Genomic DNA, 17,387 nt, shown 5'->3' with positions numbered 1-17,387 from the left:
TGACCAAGGAATCATAGTAATTGTAAGAACAATCTTTGGAACCAACAGAAAAGCAGTTTTTTCATGGAAGTTCAATTAGGTATTTTTTCTGTGGTTTTTAAACTGGCTAGTTATCGCTCAGATGTTGCCAGGGAAGGTAGCACTGGTCTGTGGCTCACAAATTTTTTTATTTTGATGTGAGAATGGCAAATTTAATTGCTTTGATGCCTAAAATAACCTCTTTTTGGAACATTTCATTATGAACTTCATCAACCACAGGCCATGACGGGGTACTAGAGAACATTTGCGTCATCTCTAGGACCGCTAGTTTCCTTGGTTGTACTGTCTGTTCAGAAGTGACTGCAGGACATTTTTACAGACAAAGAAAAAACACTTGGATTTAGAGCTGTGCCGATACGAATCAGCAGAAGCCAATTTTTCATGTAGTTAAATCAGTGTTTCTGTAGATTCACAATACGCTTGTTAATTTTCGGCCAATATTATTGAAAAAATGAAGGTGCCCCTCATAACCTAAAATTCCACCGGTATCATTTTCACTTTTCGTACCACTGCATACTTTGAACTAGCATCATTTCTTAGCTATGTGTGCCACCGTAGATAAACTTAAATATCATATGTTTTAATAACGTTCTTGAATCTAATACATTGTAAATAAATATATCACCAGCACGGTTAAGTTCGATAAGAAAAAAAAAACGCTTTGTTCAAAGCATTTCTACCACTACAAACAGAAAATACCAACTGTTTTAACTGCAAAGAAATATTTGTAATATCGTGACGGAGACATTTTAAAATTAACTTACGTAAAGATTTAATAATTGAATAAAAAAAATAATAACCAAATAATATAGAACTTAACATAACGTAAATTACTCTTACTATTTCCCATGCAAAGTGATCACATGAAATGCATTTCTGTATAAATGTCTGGTATCCAAAATTTTCACCGCCGCATGCAATAAGATGGTATTGGAATTTCAGTTCTTGAATTGTAAACAAGTACGAAGTCTCGCAATTTTAGACATTAGAAATTAATTTTTTACACTTTGTACTTTGTGAATCAACATGTTTCATAGTTAGTATAGTTACCTATTATTAAATAATCCTATTTTATATAAATAAGTATTAAATAATTAGATACATTTTCCAGTCTCCATTAGTAAATTCAGGTTTCAATAAGCAAATAAGTCGTCAACAAACAAATGAAAACAAACTAAAAATCCTAGTTAAAAAAAAGAGGTGTTATGATCTGTTCATAAATAAAATACATGTGCATCTTAGAATGAGTTATTTTGGGTAGATTAGTAAATATATAAAAAGTTTTTTTCTCCTGTTTTGGTTTGGAATCTGTAAATCAGCAACAGTTGTATCGGCATATCGACAAAATTTTGTGAATCAGTATAGCTCTCCTTGGAATACTTTCACTGATTTTTCATAACTTCAAACAAATCTTTTTGTGCCGAGCGATTAGTAGCCATTAACTGTGTTAAGTTGGTATTGTTGTGGACAGTGTGAAAATTATTTCGTACTGGAGAATAAACGTACAATATTCAGCTATAAACTTATTTAAAACATAACTCCAAATTCACCAATTTAACATGTGCATTCAGGTCATAGCTATCTAGAAGGTCTGGAAAGTCAAACTTAAAAAAAATTAATCTAAGATCTTAGTGTGTGTCCTCATGGGTTACAGAGAGGTTTTCTTACACTCAAAATAATATGTAACACAATAAATATTTATTATGTTATATAAAGAACAATAAAAACAATGCTGCATTGGTCTGCTGGCAGTAAGAGGACCCTCAGTAGACAGATGCTTGGAGCCTATGGTTGAATAAATCAAATGAGGGAAATATTCGTAGCAGTGCATTATTAGTATCTGCAAGAATGCAATAAGTACAGTGAAACCTAGTTTGTGTGTTCTCTGTATTTAAGTTTTCCCACAATTTACACCATTTTCTTTAGGCCCCATGTATGTGCCGTTAAATGAAATGCAATACTTTCCTTAAATTAGACTGTGGAGATTACTTTCTTTCCGATAATAATGTCTTGTTTATGGTATAAAAATTGGTTTAAATTCCGTATGTAGTCCAGATAAAAATAACGTCTTCAAGTTAAAATTACGCTTAAAATGTTCAGTGGGTGGTTGGGTTACTTTATAAATCCTATGCACAGAGCTCAAAGAATGATTAGTCTAAAACCAAGTTTAATCAAAGTCCAAGTGCAATTATGTAGTAGTTCCATGGATGCATCAGAGTGACCTTTTCTATGGCCATGGTGATGAATGTGTGTAAATATTTGACACATGTGCTAAACATCAGTAACATTTTTTATCAATATTAACTTGTTTAGTAAAAATAATGGAAAATGTTAAGGCGCGTAGAACAATTTCGGTAGGAGATAAACTAAAACTAATATCAAGGTTAGATAAACATATTGAGTCTTATTGATCTGGCAAAAGAGCAGTCTATTCTCGGCAGCACTCATAACCAAGAACCGTGAAATAATCGCAAAACATTCTGCAGTGTAGGCCAAGTGTGAAAAAACTTAAGTACATCAAAAATTCTAAGTTCAAGAAGCTGGAAGACTTTTTGCTCGAGTGGTTTGTTGATTGTCGGGGTGCAAACTGCAAATGTGCCCATCAGCGGAACATTACTACGTGAGAATCCATGCATTATCGCTTCGCAACTCAGCATCCACTCTTTGTTACTGGCAAGGCAAAGAAATCAAGATGTTTAAAAAATATAAAAATTCTTCCAACACAATATACAGAAAAATCACAAGCCTGTATGACAAGTACATTATTTCAGAGTTGGCTGAATGCATTAGATGCAAAAATGGGTTAGCATAATAGAAAAAATTGTCATTTATTTACCAGTGTCCAGGTGATTTTGTTGCACCAATATATGAAGGGGAGTGATTTTTAGCTTCAGTGTTTGGCAACTATCTCGTGGTATGTGGCGACGCGGGTCATAGTTATTATCACCTTAGTTTTGCGCAGATAAAAGGCCAGAAAAAATTAATTTGACCCGAGAAGTGTGATGATAATCTTACCTTAGCCCTGTCATGAAGGAAACTGAACACAGAGCTGGTACGCTGTGCAGCATTTTGATTTTTATGGACATGTATTTATCCTTATCAGTATGCTGTCAAATCTAATCTATTTTTAACAACCTACCAGACTCTTCGGTAAAATACTTTAGCTGATAAGTGGGTGTAAATACTGTATTTACTCGCATATAGGTCGCCATCGCAGATAGGTCGCACCCATAATTTGAGGTCTTGAATTTGGTATTTAAGATTCCCCCCATATAGATCGAACCGGTAATTCATTACCGCGCCGTGCGCGGAGAAAGGTCATTGTACTCGATCAGCTGCTGGCTCTCTTTGTTCACTGAGCTGCGCATGCGCAGTATAACTCACTCAACGCTCCGCCCAGACTCGTGACCTTGCATCAGCAGCCAGCCAATAGATGCGAGCTTAGCGGAAAAAAATATAAGCTCCACCTCCCGTGTACCAGTTTTGTCCAGTATTAATACAAGTTTATTGGTATACGCACCAGTTTTCTTGCTGCCGTGACATGTTCAAGTTTACGTCCATCTTGATGTCTTGATACCAATAATTAATTAATTACGATCCCCAGAAATAAATTGTTAGTTTAAAAAATATGCGTCAACTGTACAATACTTCAGAATTTATAAAATACGTATAAAACAGTTACCAAGACTCCGCTCATTTTATCTTGTGAAGTTTGTCTCGTACCAGTATTTCGGCTAAGTTGTGACATAAATACAGTATCAGAACTTACAAGCAGCCACGTAATTTTCCCAACATTCCCGTTACGTTTATACATTCGTGAGTTTACGTTTTTCCCTCGTGCATTTTAGATTGTCTCCTGCTATAATTACTCGGACTTTTACACGCCTAGGCTTAAATTATTACATGTTTAGAAATAAAAGCAACTTTTCATGTTATAAAATATGTAAGGTAGGTTGCCCTAAGTTCGCCAGTGTGCCAAAATTCGCCACCTGCCCTAAAAAAAAAAGTACTGATGTGGGCCAACAGGTGGCAGCAAGCATATATATTTACACCTCTAAAGCTTTAACCTTTACAACATCTATGGCAGTTCCGTTGCCAGTGTCGCGATAGTCGCCATATTGTAGAAAATGCTCATCACGATATAAAAATTGTTCTGTAAGTATCCATTTGTGATATATTAATCGTTTTAATTAATTTAAAGTTCCATATATATTTTAAAAGAGTTTTCTGTGTACTTTATGATGAAATAAATAGTTGTGTGGATTTATGAAAAAATGTTTAATGGTTCATTATTTTAGAAAATCGTGTATGTGTTCTTAATTTCGCCACCATAGCATGTTATGTGGCAAACTTAGGAACAGTATGACAAACTTACCTCTGTCAGTTACTCAATACCTAAAAAAGTGTCAAGAGGTTTGAAAATCATTTTGCATTGGTAAATATAATTACATGATATTAATTTATGTATTTTAAAATTATTAAAAAATAAATAACTCATAATTTTGGATAAATATTTGGAGTGTGTAGTTATTTAATAAAACATTCATGAACTTATATTTTACTTGTTTCTTTTTATAATTATAAACTCCATTATTCACTGCTGGTATTTAAAACATTGTTTCAGGCCATGGATAAAAGTACTCTGCGTGGAAAATATTGCAAATGGTCCAAGGAGGATTTGGACAAGGCTTTGGCCATGATCAGAAGCAAGAAGATCAGTATATTGGGAGCAAGTAAGCGATATAACATACCGCGCCGAACATTAGGAGGTTATGTCAAATCTCAAGTTTGGAACAAAAAGAAAAATGGATGCCCTACAGTCCTGACAGGTGAGCAAGAAGTACAGTTGGTTGCTAGAATAACGCGATTAGCAGATGTAGGCTTTCCCTTGACTGTTAAAGTCTTAAGGAAATGTGTTTACACCTTTTGCGAAAAAAATAGGATAAAGCAGCAATTCAGTGTTATGAAAGGGTATGCTGGCAGGAAATGGCTTAAAGGTTTTCTCCAGAGACATCCTGAAATCGCTAGAAGGAAGGCATAACATCTTAATGAGGCTCGGGCACAAAAATTAAATAAGTTTATAGTGAATGATTACTTCCGAACACTGAAGGATGTAATGACAAAGCTTGATATTGCACACATGCCTGAACGAATTTACAATGTAGATGAGAAAGGTTGTCGTCTCAGTTTACATCGACAGCCTTTCGTACTTGCCAAGACAGGCTCTCGGAGAGTACATTTCCGTGGTAAAGAACATGGTGAAAATGTAACTATTGTGTCATGTGGCAATGCACTGGGCAATGTTATACCGCCTATGATCCTTTTCAAGGGACAACGCTTGAAGCCAGAGTGGGCTGACAACTTGCCAGCTGGAAGTGTAGTAGAGATGACAGCGAAGGGTTCAATGACATCTGAAACATTTGTGAAGTGGCTGCATCACTTCAGCCGTTACAAGTCTGCAGGACTGCCTTCTAATCATGGATGGAGCCAAGTTTCACTTAGATTATTCCATAGTCGAGGCAGCTGACAATGTGGGTGTTTCACTGTTATGTTTACCCAGTAACACCACCCACGAGCTCCAGCCGATGGACAAATCAGTTTTTGGCCCATTTGAAGCTTACTGGGATGAGGAACTTATGAAATTCTGGACAACATATGAGGATCGAGTATTCAACAAGCAGCGCTTTGGTTATGTGTTTTCACCCGTATGGGAGAAGTCTACAATTCCAAAAAATATTAAAGCTGGATTTGAAGCTTGTGGAATTTTCCCATTTAATCCAAACAGAATTCCGGAACAAGCTTTCGCGCCAAGTGAAACCACCACAGTACCAAGAGTAACCTTGCCACCTTTTCCTGAGCCAGCTCAACATCAAGAAGCCATACGGAACCACCACGAGGATGAACCACACAATGACTCTGAAGAAACAGATAATAGCAGTGCATGGGACAGTGATAACTCGCATGGAGACAATGGTACTCGGAACCAGCAATCGAATGTCTTATTCTCAGAAATCCTTAGTACACCTGCCAGAAATGCCCAACCAGCCAAAAGAAACCATCCAGCAATTAACAGTCGAGCAGTAGAAGTGCAAAAATCGTTGTTTGTGAACTCAAACAATCAATCTATTCCCTGCAGCTCCAAAAATGTCCATCTCTCCGCATCACCATCAGCACACAACCAGAAGAATCCTCCCAAGAAGTCCAAAGCTGTTGGTTCCAAAGAAAATCCAACAAAACTTTACACTTCACCTCGAAGATCTTCTGTAACTAAGAAATCACTGCATCAAGAGAGTTGGTACTGCTTTTTGTGCAAAGAAGATAGAGTGATAGACATGAGGGGTTGCAGTTTGTGTAAACGGTTTGTGCATGAAGAGTGTGTTGGACTTACCAAACATGACAAACAAGTATTTGTGTGTCCTACATGCAGGGTGTCTACCAGATCTAGTAAATTAAATTCCCTGATTTTTCCAGGTTTTCCAGGTCTAAAACTGAATTTTTCCAGGTTTTCTTTAACACAATTACAACATTCCAAGAAACTGGAAAAAATTGCATAATATTACATTGACGGGTTTCAAAGTATTTCAACTTACTTAAATTAGTAAAAAAAATTACCTTCTTCCAAACGTGGCCAAAGTGACTCAATTAATGGCAAATAAAACATGCTGCTACAAATATTTCACACACTTCCTTTTGCAAAAAAAAATTAGTAAAAGGAAGCTCCCATCAATTTCGCAGTGACTCAACTTTTGCGTCTATTGCCCTTACTTCAGAACGAGCCAAATCCAACATTCGAGCCTTCTTCAACTGCAATGCCTTGATCTCTGCTTCAACTATTCTTTTTTCTGCCTTCTTCTTGTCTGTAGCTTCCTTTTCTTTTTGTATTGTTTGCAGGGCTTCCTTACGCCTACAACTAGCATTTCTTACATACTGCTCTACACCTCCAGAACGTTGAACAAAGTCATACATCTGTCTTTGTGCGATCAGTATTTCTTCCTGCAAGTTTTCAGTCAGCTGATTAGAATTCACTGAAAATCCTCTTTCCAATGATGCATTTCCATGGGAAAGTACCAACACCATCCTCACAAACTTTAGAAGGCCTGTTTTGGAAGCTACTGTATGTGCCTTAAGAATGAGCATCCACAAGTTATCAAGGCACCCGTCTTCTCGAGAAAAAGACGATAACAGTGCTGCAGAATCTTGCGAGGAACATACCAACTGATATGATCACTCAATGTTATCAGCTTCTTGTCCTGATAGCCACCTGTTTTGAAGACAACATTCTAAACTGTACTTCACACGCTGTTTCCTCACACCCGAATTTAAAGCCACAGACGGACATAAGCAGGAAATTCCCTTGGTAAGATTGTACTTCAGGGGACTTTTGTCTTGAAGTTTTTTTACCATAACCTTTAGACAAGTCCTATCATTTTTCTGTAACAGGACAGACTTTTCTGGTACTTTCTCTTTCTTGATGGCATGGCGTAGTGCATAACCCAACTTGATATTGTTAGCAGTCAATAGATTTTCCTGGTTATCTACATCCAATGGAGATACATTGCGTTTATCCCTAAAGCTCTTCAGTACTTCTGGTTTCAAAATTTTCCTGCCAAAGCTAATAAAACCAGTGAATCATAGAGAAAAGGTGCCATGGGTGCTTCACTTTGGAACATTGTGAGAAACAATTCCAGCTCTGATGCCAAAAAAAGGAAGAATGTAAATTTTACTTTAAGAAGATTATCTTCAAGAGCACATTTCACTACACTGAAAGAGAGAGATGAAATAGAAACTTCACTAACCAATTTCTTTAGGTGGGGTAACGTTTTCATGGCACGCTCAGCAACTGCAGTATTCCATCTGATTGCACAAAATTTCTTGGGAAAAAGCTCTGATCCAGTTATTCTAATGTAATCTGCCCTCCTTGCAGATATGTGCTTAAACAAATAGTAACTGTGCCTCAAAAAACTAAAAACGTCCCATTGTGTAACAGAAATTCCAGTTTTGAATCGTATGAAGCCCACAGCTACCAATTTCTAGCAACGATGGTGAATCTTCACCAAAAGTGTCTGTGATATGTATTTTCAACACTAACAAAAATGTCCAGTTTACGTTGAGGGCATCCATAGATACTTAAAATTAAATGCACCTGTCAGTATAATCTGAACGTGGGAAGCACATGCTGCAGCACGTCACGTAAGCAGGATAACAGACCATCTTGAACCAGTTTGTATCACGTGATTTGATGCCACTTCCGAATCCGATGGTAAATAAAAGAATTTGGACGTGAGAACTGTTCGTTATTTGCCATTCAAAAATAAAAATGGGAGGGGATACACACGATGCCACGTCAATGCAAGCTGATCAATAAACAAAAAACGTATTGCCAACTACAACCTACCAAACAAAAATTCCCTGATTTTTCCCTGATTACAAAATTCCCTGATATTTCCAGGTTTTCCAGGTTTTCCAGGGTCAGTAGACACCCTGTACATGTGAAGTATAGTGGGATGTTTAAGTAACCGCATGTAGAATGTTTACATAGGTACTGGAAGTAGTTGTTCAGTTTGTATGTTTTATATTTGATTATCATGTGGCGAACTTATGGTACATATGTACCCTAAGTTCGCCATTTGTAGACACACAATTTTTTATGTGTATACAAGTGCGCATACAGTATTCTTTGGCTTCACATCCATTTTATGGTGCCTTGATATATTTCTTTTACAATAAAATACCTACATAGTTTGACAAAAAAATATTTCCACATTTTAAAATTAAAAGTTTCTTAAGGTGGCGAACTTAGGGTAACCTACCTTATATTTTGAGATTTAAAATGTTCATTGCAGACTATAAACGTTACGTTTTTCACGATGTTTTTAGGCCTACTAGCTAATCTTATCTACTCTTAAAGTACCAAGGTTGGTCGATTTTTGAGTCGTAATTTGCGTGAAAGTATTGTATTGGACTAAATGGGAACTAAACGGGACCTGAAGAATATAGTGCAAATAACGGGAAAACGTAAATAACGGTAACGTAAATAAGGGGTTTTGCTGTATGTGTAAATTGTAAATAAATTTGCCTATACCTATATAAACTTCTTTTTCACATTTTAAAGCAAAATATTGCAAAAAAAATTCCTCAAAAATTTAAAAAAATTTTTTTTTCACATATAGGCCGCACTTCATTTCCCCCCCATCAAATCTGGTAAAATTGCTGCGACCTATATGCGAGTTAATACGGTAATGGTTCTGAATTACTGTTAAATCCGGCTTTACTATATTAGTCTTCTCAATATTTACTTGACCAGATGTAGCAAAAAGACTCCACATAAATAACCCTAAAACTTTATGAATATCCTGTGGAAATGTTGTCCCAACCCGACCATAAAATCTTCTGTGATAAAAATTTGCCACACTTTCAAGATCCCACACAGCGTATTCGTAAACGACTGAATATTAATTTTTTTGAAGTGTTAGTATTCAAAATCGAATCAAATAAGAATAAAAAGCTATTTGTTTTGATATTAGAAAATTTGAATATTCGCATGATCCTACTTGCTACCAAATACTTTGTTTACATATGTTTTTTTTTTTTTCAGTTTGTCAATGTAGAAATAGATATTCACATATGGAAACTAATTCTATTGCAATACATTAAATAAAGGTGACTCAGTCAAGAGGCAAATGAATTTTAGAATTTTTAATGATCCTGTGTTATGGGTATTCAAGAATATTAACACTATGATTTTCCTTTGTGCACGATGGTAGTTTTGAACTCTACTCACCTCCATGAGGGCAGTCTGCAGCTTGGTCTGCCAGATGGCAGCGGCACGACACACGGCGTCCCAGCGGGCGTTGGTGCCCACCAGCCGCGACCTCAGCTGCCCCGCCCGCTCTGCGTCCTCCGTGTGGTTGGCCAGGTGGTTGCCCACGATGTTCAGCGACACCACCAAGCTCTTGTGGCTGTCCAGATCCAGCAGGAACTCCTGAAAGAACACACGTCCTACTGCGGTCATTCATACAAACTTACCCACCTGTGGATACCAGCATGGTGGACACTCGCCAACTGCTTCAAGGTAGACGGCCGCACCGAGGAGTATGCCGCACAGCCGTAACCCAGTTTACTCCGTATTAGTGCGCGGTAGAATCGAAGGAGAGTAACTCTATCCGCACCCCAGTTCCGACTACTCACCAGTTTGAGGAGGCCGAGATCCTTCAAACAACGAGCTTTTAGATCTTTAAGGTGAGGCAACCAGGTCAATTTATGGTCAAAAATCAGACCCAGATATTTAAATGTATTAGAGACCGGTAACACTGAGCCATACAGTCGAACCGCCGGAGCAGGAGAGATAGAGCGCTTCCGGGAGAAGTGCAGTACTTGGGTCTTTGATGTAGAAAACCTGTGCCCGTTGGAAACCGTCCAGCCCTCTAGCCGCCGTACTGCAAGCTGTATCTGGCGCTCAGCCATGGCGAATGTAGCGGAGCGACAGAGGATGGCCAGGTCGTCGACATACAGCGCAGATTGCACCGGGGGTCGAACAACTAAGGTGATACTGTTGATGGCCACTGCAAAGAGGGTAACGCTAAGTACGCTTCCCTGCGGAACACTGTTCTCCTGTACGAACAGAGATGGTAGTACCATTACGAACCCGAAAAAATTGGTTGCACATAAAATTAGAGATAAAAAGGGGAAGATAGCCCCGGAAGCCCCAGTCATGCATCCGCTGGAGGATACCAAATTGCCAGGTCGTATCATAGGCCTTCTCCAGATCAAAAAACACTGCAAGGATGTGCTGTCCATGGAGGAATGAGTCCTGCACCACAGATTCCAAGGCGACAAGATGGTCAACAGATGATCGGTTATGCCGAAAGCCACATTGAAGCGGTGAGAGGAGCCGCCATGACTCAAGGTAGTAAACGAGGCGGGAGTTAACCATCCTCTCCATGGTCTTGCAGATGCAACTGGTAAAAGAAATGGGGCGGTAGCTACTACACGCCCAAGCCAACTGTGATCCCGAGGAGGGGAGTGACTGGAGCGCTAGTGTCGCAGTGAGAGAGGGGTGGGGAATGAGGAGGGGTATGGTGACAACTCTACTTGCCGTCCCACCTGCGACATGATTCGCTCCGAGCCTTGAGGCGGACTAGGGAAAGGAGGGGACAGTGTGGTGGAAGGGATGACGACGGAGGGAGGGGTCCGTCTGACCTTGGGAAGTTCACATTTTTCCCGGGACCACAGTTGGCTTGGGCCTGTAGTAGACGCCTCGCCTTTATCTTTCCCTGGTTTGAGAATGGGCACCAAAAGTGATATAACCCAGTTGGAGGGAAAGTCCCAGACATCCAGATGTGGTTAAATAGACTTAAGAGAGCAGCATGTGCACCGGGCCAAACCAGGGACAAGTCATACATCCGGGGCAAGGCCAGTTTTATTCCCCTACCTGGGAAAACCTCCCAGGCTCCCCACTATAGAGGTCACCCTAGGTGCCACTTCAGGGGACTTGTGGTTGATTACACCGGCCTCCCCTGCACAGCAGTAACACGTCACCCCAGCGGGTATGGCTGTAGGGGCAGGTCGGCCCCACAGACCCCCCCGCCAGGGCGGCACCAGTGGTGCCACGTGGGTGTACATGTGCATGGATACGGGCTCCGCACCTAAACTTGCCTGCTGGGACAGTGAGAAGGGTTCGCTAAACCGTCACTGGCAAAGGCACCACGCGTGGCCACACAAGTTGGGGGCAGCACTCAGTTGTGAGGATAGGCCCTCATTAGGAAGGAATACATCACCCTGGCCTGAGACGATGCCGAGATAGAGAAGAAGAAAAAGGAAACATGAGGTGAAGGTCCGAATACATTGCAGGTCCCGAACGCATCCCGATTAGTGGCCTCGTACGACAAGCACGGGTCGGCTGTGGTGATGTTCGAACCCGTACACCACACGGGGTCAGTTTAATTGTATTTATTTAGTTGTTAACAAATGTTTATTAACTTTTTGAGTATTTACTTCTATTTACTGGCTCTTATGCTCAACCAATTTTCTAGGGTACCTACCATTGACATACTGTGATATTTTAAAATGAGTACAACCAACTGTGAATGTTCATAAAAAAATAATAAAACAGTCCAGGGATTTCTCCATGTAGAATAATTAGAAATACAAACTTACAACTCAGGCATATTTTCACATATAATTTCTAAGTTAAGAGTAAACAAACACCACTTTACTTTATGATTTAAAATTTAGACAGTTTTTCGAAAGATGTTTTGCAAGTTTCTACATGCACCATTTTTTTTGTTAATAATGTCTTGAAGACAGCAGTTATTTGTGATGATAAATGCCTAACTTTTATGCTGGAAGTCTGAATATGAAATGGTTAGTAACAATTACAAAATTCAAAATAGAATTTTAACAAGAGCATTTTTACTAGTCATATGCGAGTCTTAACATATTTGAGAACAATTCAAGAATAAAATTTTTGATCTAATCTCAGAAATAATTTACTCTCTCTTCAATTTAATATATAAAAAACCTAATTTAAAAATGATTTTTCAGGGACATAACTAATACTCAAATTATCAGGTGACAATGTTTTACCGAAAAGAGAATCAGCCAAGTTGTTCAAAATAGTTCAAACTATTACTGCATTGATAATACTAATAAAAAGCATAATTAAAAATTCTGAAGGAAAAAAAAAAACCATGACGGATGTAAACGTTACGTTGGAATTGAAAAAGGATTAAATAAAATGTTTGAAAAAACCCAACTAAAAGGAAGTAAATAACAAAATATTAAAAAAATAATTTAAAAAAGGTTGATTTTTCATGAAGTCTGTCATATAAACAACTAATTATGACATCTTAGTGCTTCCAATTTTATGTACCTATTTGTTTCTCATAGATATAGACACAGCTATAATATCAAATACAAGAACTACACATAAACACCTACCTATTAATATAATGACAAACCCAAGAAAATCCGTTGGGCTGCCATTCCCTGCCCCGAAATGAACTAAAATTTTTCAGTTTTATGAGCTTGTGACTAATTGAAATTGCATTGGGTACGTAAATAAATGTAGTCTAATTCATAATAGCTTTTCTATACTGCTATATTTTAACTGAAATTGGGAACAGAGATGGCAAGTCAGTACCAACGATTTTCTTGGGTTTGTCATTATATTAATAGGTAGGTGAATATGTGTAGTACCTATATTTGATATTATTACTATATCTATCTCTACGAGAAAAAAATTGGTACATAAAGATATGAATCACTAAGAAAAGTCATAATTAGTTGTTTATATGACAGACTATTTGACAAATTAACCTTTCTCTTCTTATTTAAATTTAGCCAAGAGATTTTCAAAAATTATATTTAATCCTTTTACGATTACTACGTTTACATCCATCGTTGGTTTCTTCAAAATTTTTAATTTTTCCTTTTATTTTAAATTTTTTAGAGAATTTCTACATTACTGTATAAATATCTATTTGTCTGTTCTTCTGTATGTTTGGTGTCTTACAAAATATTATATCCCTACATTTTACCCCTGCACTGCTTCATTTTATCATTTTTTCTATTGTACCCCCGTGCCAATTGCACCATTTTGTTGAGAGTGATGTTTAGAATTGTGATATCTTTTAAGATATCGCAAACTGCAACTGTTTTATATTTTTGTGTAAGAATAAATAATTGTAGAATAATGTAATAATAAACTAGCTGCAGTACCCGGAGTTGCCCGGGCTGAACACAGGGTGATATTTTGTCTGCTAGTTAAAGCAAAATGGATAGCAAAATAGAGAAATGATACACAATTGCTGTATGTATGTCTATTATAATTTTCTGTTTACCCATGGCAATAAGTTCAACGGTTTAGAAGTTGATGCACTGCAGGGCCATCTAGCGATGAGTTACCCTATGAAAAAACACTTTGATGTGCCAATTTTATATATAAAATATTTATTACAGCGCCCGCTGGCGAGTTAACACCATAACACCTATATAAGAACCACTGCCGAAGAATCGCAAACCTTATACAAAAAACCGTATTTAAATCAGTCAAACTATTTAAGATAAATGGGAACATTAGTTTTTCGCACAGCACATGAAAGACGTTATTTATAAACTTTCAATTTTCATCCAATTAATTGCATTTTATTGATTCAATTAAATACGTATTTGATCTCGTGACAGGGCCTTTAGCAACTTAGCTCCATTAAAACAGTAATTCCAGTAGATCAAGTTTTCAATAAATATATAAAGAACCTAACACAGTTTATTGCAGCTTCAAATTCTTACCCAAACCACAAAGATATTTAAAAATAAACATGGATCTCAGTAATCAAGCATGGATACAGCAATTCTGCCAGCTCACCCTGTGATCCTGTATAATGTCTTCCAGCTGCTCGATATTAGCAGGCGGCACCCTCTGCTCACTCTGCGTGCCTTCTGCGAACTGCAGCCACTGTTCCAGCCTCCAGAGGTCATTCTCCAGCTGGTCCCAGTTCCGCCTCGAGCACAGCGGGCACGTCAGCCGTGCACTTTCACTGCAATAACACACACACATTCACAGGAATAACTGAGCATGCAACACATCAATAAACATAGCATTACCATACAAAATGTACCGTATCTACCTGAATAAGCCTTGCGCCCCTATTCTGACCATAACCAAAAACATTTGTTGTTCAGAAGAAGTTTTGAAACAGAACTCTATTAAATGTCTATCAGGAATTCAATAATTATTCAATGTTTTCTGTAAACCTTATAAAATTCTCGGTACTGGTGTTGATGTCTGCCAGTTATTATTTTAAGCACTCTTCATTCTTGATAAAGAGTCCTATAAAATGTATCAATATTTCCAGTATAAATCATTTGCCAATACAAGTCTCTACAGATATCAGGCAGTAAATATTTTATTTAGGAATCCTATGTGAAAGATATGTTTACCATGATGCCAGAAAAAAGAGTCAATGTCAAATAGCTACAGAGTACAGCTGTTTAGTTTACTGCAGTGAAGCGCCATTTAAATTCCGGCCATGAACGACCAAAATAAATGCTATTTTAACCAAGAATGTAATGAAATAAATTGGAAAATTGTTGAAGAAGTAAACCCAACAAATTCTTACATTTAAAATAAATATGTAATTGCAAGACACCACTCAATAACAAATATTTTTTCCCCCTCCAGTCAAATATACGAATTTACACGACAACATACTTTCGTCCTGCAACACAATATCCCATTTTTTAAACTTTTTTTTAAACATTAAATTTTTTTTTTACAACTGTAGATGGTTGCAATAATTATTGCAACTTGTTTCGCATAGGAACACACAAACCACATGCAAGATGTCCATTGTCCATTAAGAAATAGCAGGTTAACCAACCTTGGAGCGTGACAGAACTTTTGCTGTGCAAAAAATTGTGTGCGGCTAATTTAAGTAAATACAGTATTATTTAAATGCTTAATATATATTAGAAGAAACTTAACAGCTTATTTAACTCATTAAAAAGGTTTATTTACATGTTAACTGACCTGTACAGGCTCATTTAATAACTAACAAATATCAAACTTCCCACGCTGTATTTTTTTTAACAAACAAACAATGGTTTGGTAGCATCATCTTTTAAAGTTTTTACTCTTGTATATTCCACAGATCACTTATGATTGTGCTAAGTTTGGTGTTCCACTTAATTTTTTTTACACAGTTCACCAATCATTAATGCCCAGACAATCACCAGCAGTAAAAATGTAATTCTACATATCAAAAACAGAGACTCGAAAACTCGCACTATCAAAAAAAAACTATACACACAGTAACTTTTTTAGTACAGGAACACTGTACACTAGAACCCTGATTTTGCATACGCTCACAGTTCCACGGATTGCATTCATAAAATCGCTACCTTGGTAAAATCGGGGTTGGCCCATTTTGACACCCTCTCCACCACTGTAGAAAAATATTGTTTTACTTTTTGAGTGGTATTATTTGTGTGTGTATGGTGTTAATAAATAAGATACCATTAAACAATAAATACTATTCATGCAATGAAAAAAATGATCTCCAGCCAGCACGTGAACATGGAATGGGCACTACCCCCTTGCCCGCCCTCCGCTGTGGGGACAGTTGGCCGCTCGCACTTCCTACCCACCACCAAGCCGGCCTCCGCTGCGCTGAGGCCAATCCCATAGCAAACATTAAAAAATATCTACTGGATGTTACAGCGTATCATGCGGTGTAATTGTGCCTGCCTTTCATACACACTGTTATTGCTACGATCATGTGAATAGTGACTCTTCCAGTTGTGAACAGCATGTGGAATGTTAATACTAATAACAGCTCATATTTTTTATAGGTCTACACATTTTAGACATTTCTCATGTAAAATGGAAAAGTGAACTAGTATGTATTTGGCCTCCTTTCTCATCTTATTTTACCACCACCGATACTTTTATCGTCTTTGTTAATTCCACCACAAGACATTCCAGTATCCATTCTCTACAGGAGAGATAAGAGGGGTGGAAAAAGCAACAGAAGTACTACTGGTTGTCCAGAGACTTAGTGATAAGCTGGAAGAATTTCATGCCTCACATTTCTACTCACTTCCCCTTAACAGCTTTATAAGATAATTCTTTTAACAGCACGCCATTTAAAATGTTTACAAACACAGTTTGATTACAGAATCAATGAAAAAAAGCACAGAGTGGAGGGTACACCTCTACTGTTTCATGACCGTGATCATAGACGTTCGTGTTTCAGAAAAACACTGTGCTGTAATGACAAAGAGATTCATTAAAATATAGTGTACATTTTTGTGCAAGCAACCAGTGAATTTTTGAAGGCCATCAGAAATTATTTGTTTGTTTAGCAAACTGAAAAGAGCTTGGTTGAATACTAGCTCATGCCTATGAATCACGTAACTTATTACTTATTAATAAATTGCTTTTCTTTCTCCTGTCATGACGCACAGGGTTGCAGTTGCTATGCGCCATGCGCTGGAAATTTTAGAATGAGGAAAGGCAAGTACAGTATACTCACGATTATCCGCGAAATTAAGTGGCAGGGCCACCGCGGATAGTGAAAATTGCGGATAATCCACAAAAAAACCGAAAATGGGAAACAAAAAAGGAAACATTAATTTCAACTTAAAAATCTAAAAATTTATGTACAGGAAAAGTTACAATTAACAGTAAAAATTATTAGATGTTAAAATTTTATTATTTTACTGAATAAATAACATACAATACATTTCAGTGATGTAAACATAAAAGTGCTCAGTAATTACTTCCTAACAAGGATACAGTACTGTACGTAAGCAGAGACTTCATTAAACACTAAAAAAGCACAACTCTT

At 37.5% G+C, this 17,387-nt stretch overlaps 1 protein-coding gene across 1 annotated transcript in view; it reads right to left on the bottom strand.

The window, feature by feature from the left end:
• LOC134531208 (muscle-specific protein 300 kDa-like) overlaps positions 1-17,387 on the bottom strand; it is an 83,631-nt gene that overhangs the window by 17,624 nt on the left and 48,620 nt on the right. The window contains exons 16-17 of the mRNA XM_063366867.1: positions 14,405-14,576; positions 9,821-10,021 (exon numbers count right to left, since the gene is read on the bottom strand). Coding sequence (XP_063222937.1) covers positions 9,821-10,021; positions 14,405-14,576 — 373 coding nt within the window. The remainder of the gene's footprint in view (positions 1-9,820; positions 10,022-14,404; positions 14,577-17,387) is intronic.

The sequence above is a fragment of the Bacillus rossius genome, chromosome 3, assembly GCF_032445375.1.
Source record: "Bacillus rossius redtenbacheri isolate Brsri chromosome 3, Brsri_v3, whole genome shotgun sequence".
Classification (NCBI taxonomy): Eukaryota; Metazoa; Arthropoda; class Insecta; order Phasmatodea; family Bacillidae; genus Bacillus; species Bacillus rossius.
This window is presented reverse-complemented; position numbering and strand designations above follow the sequence as displayed.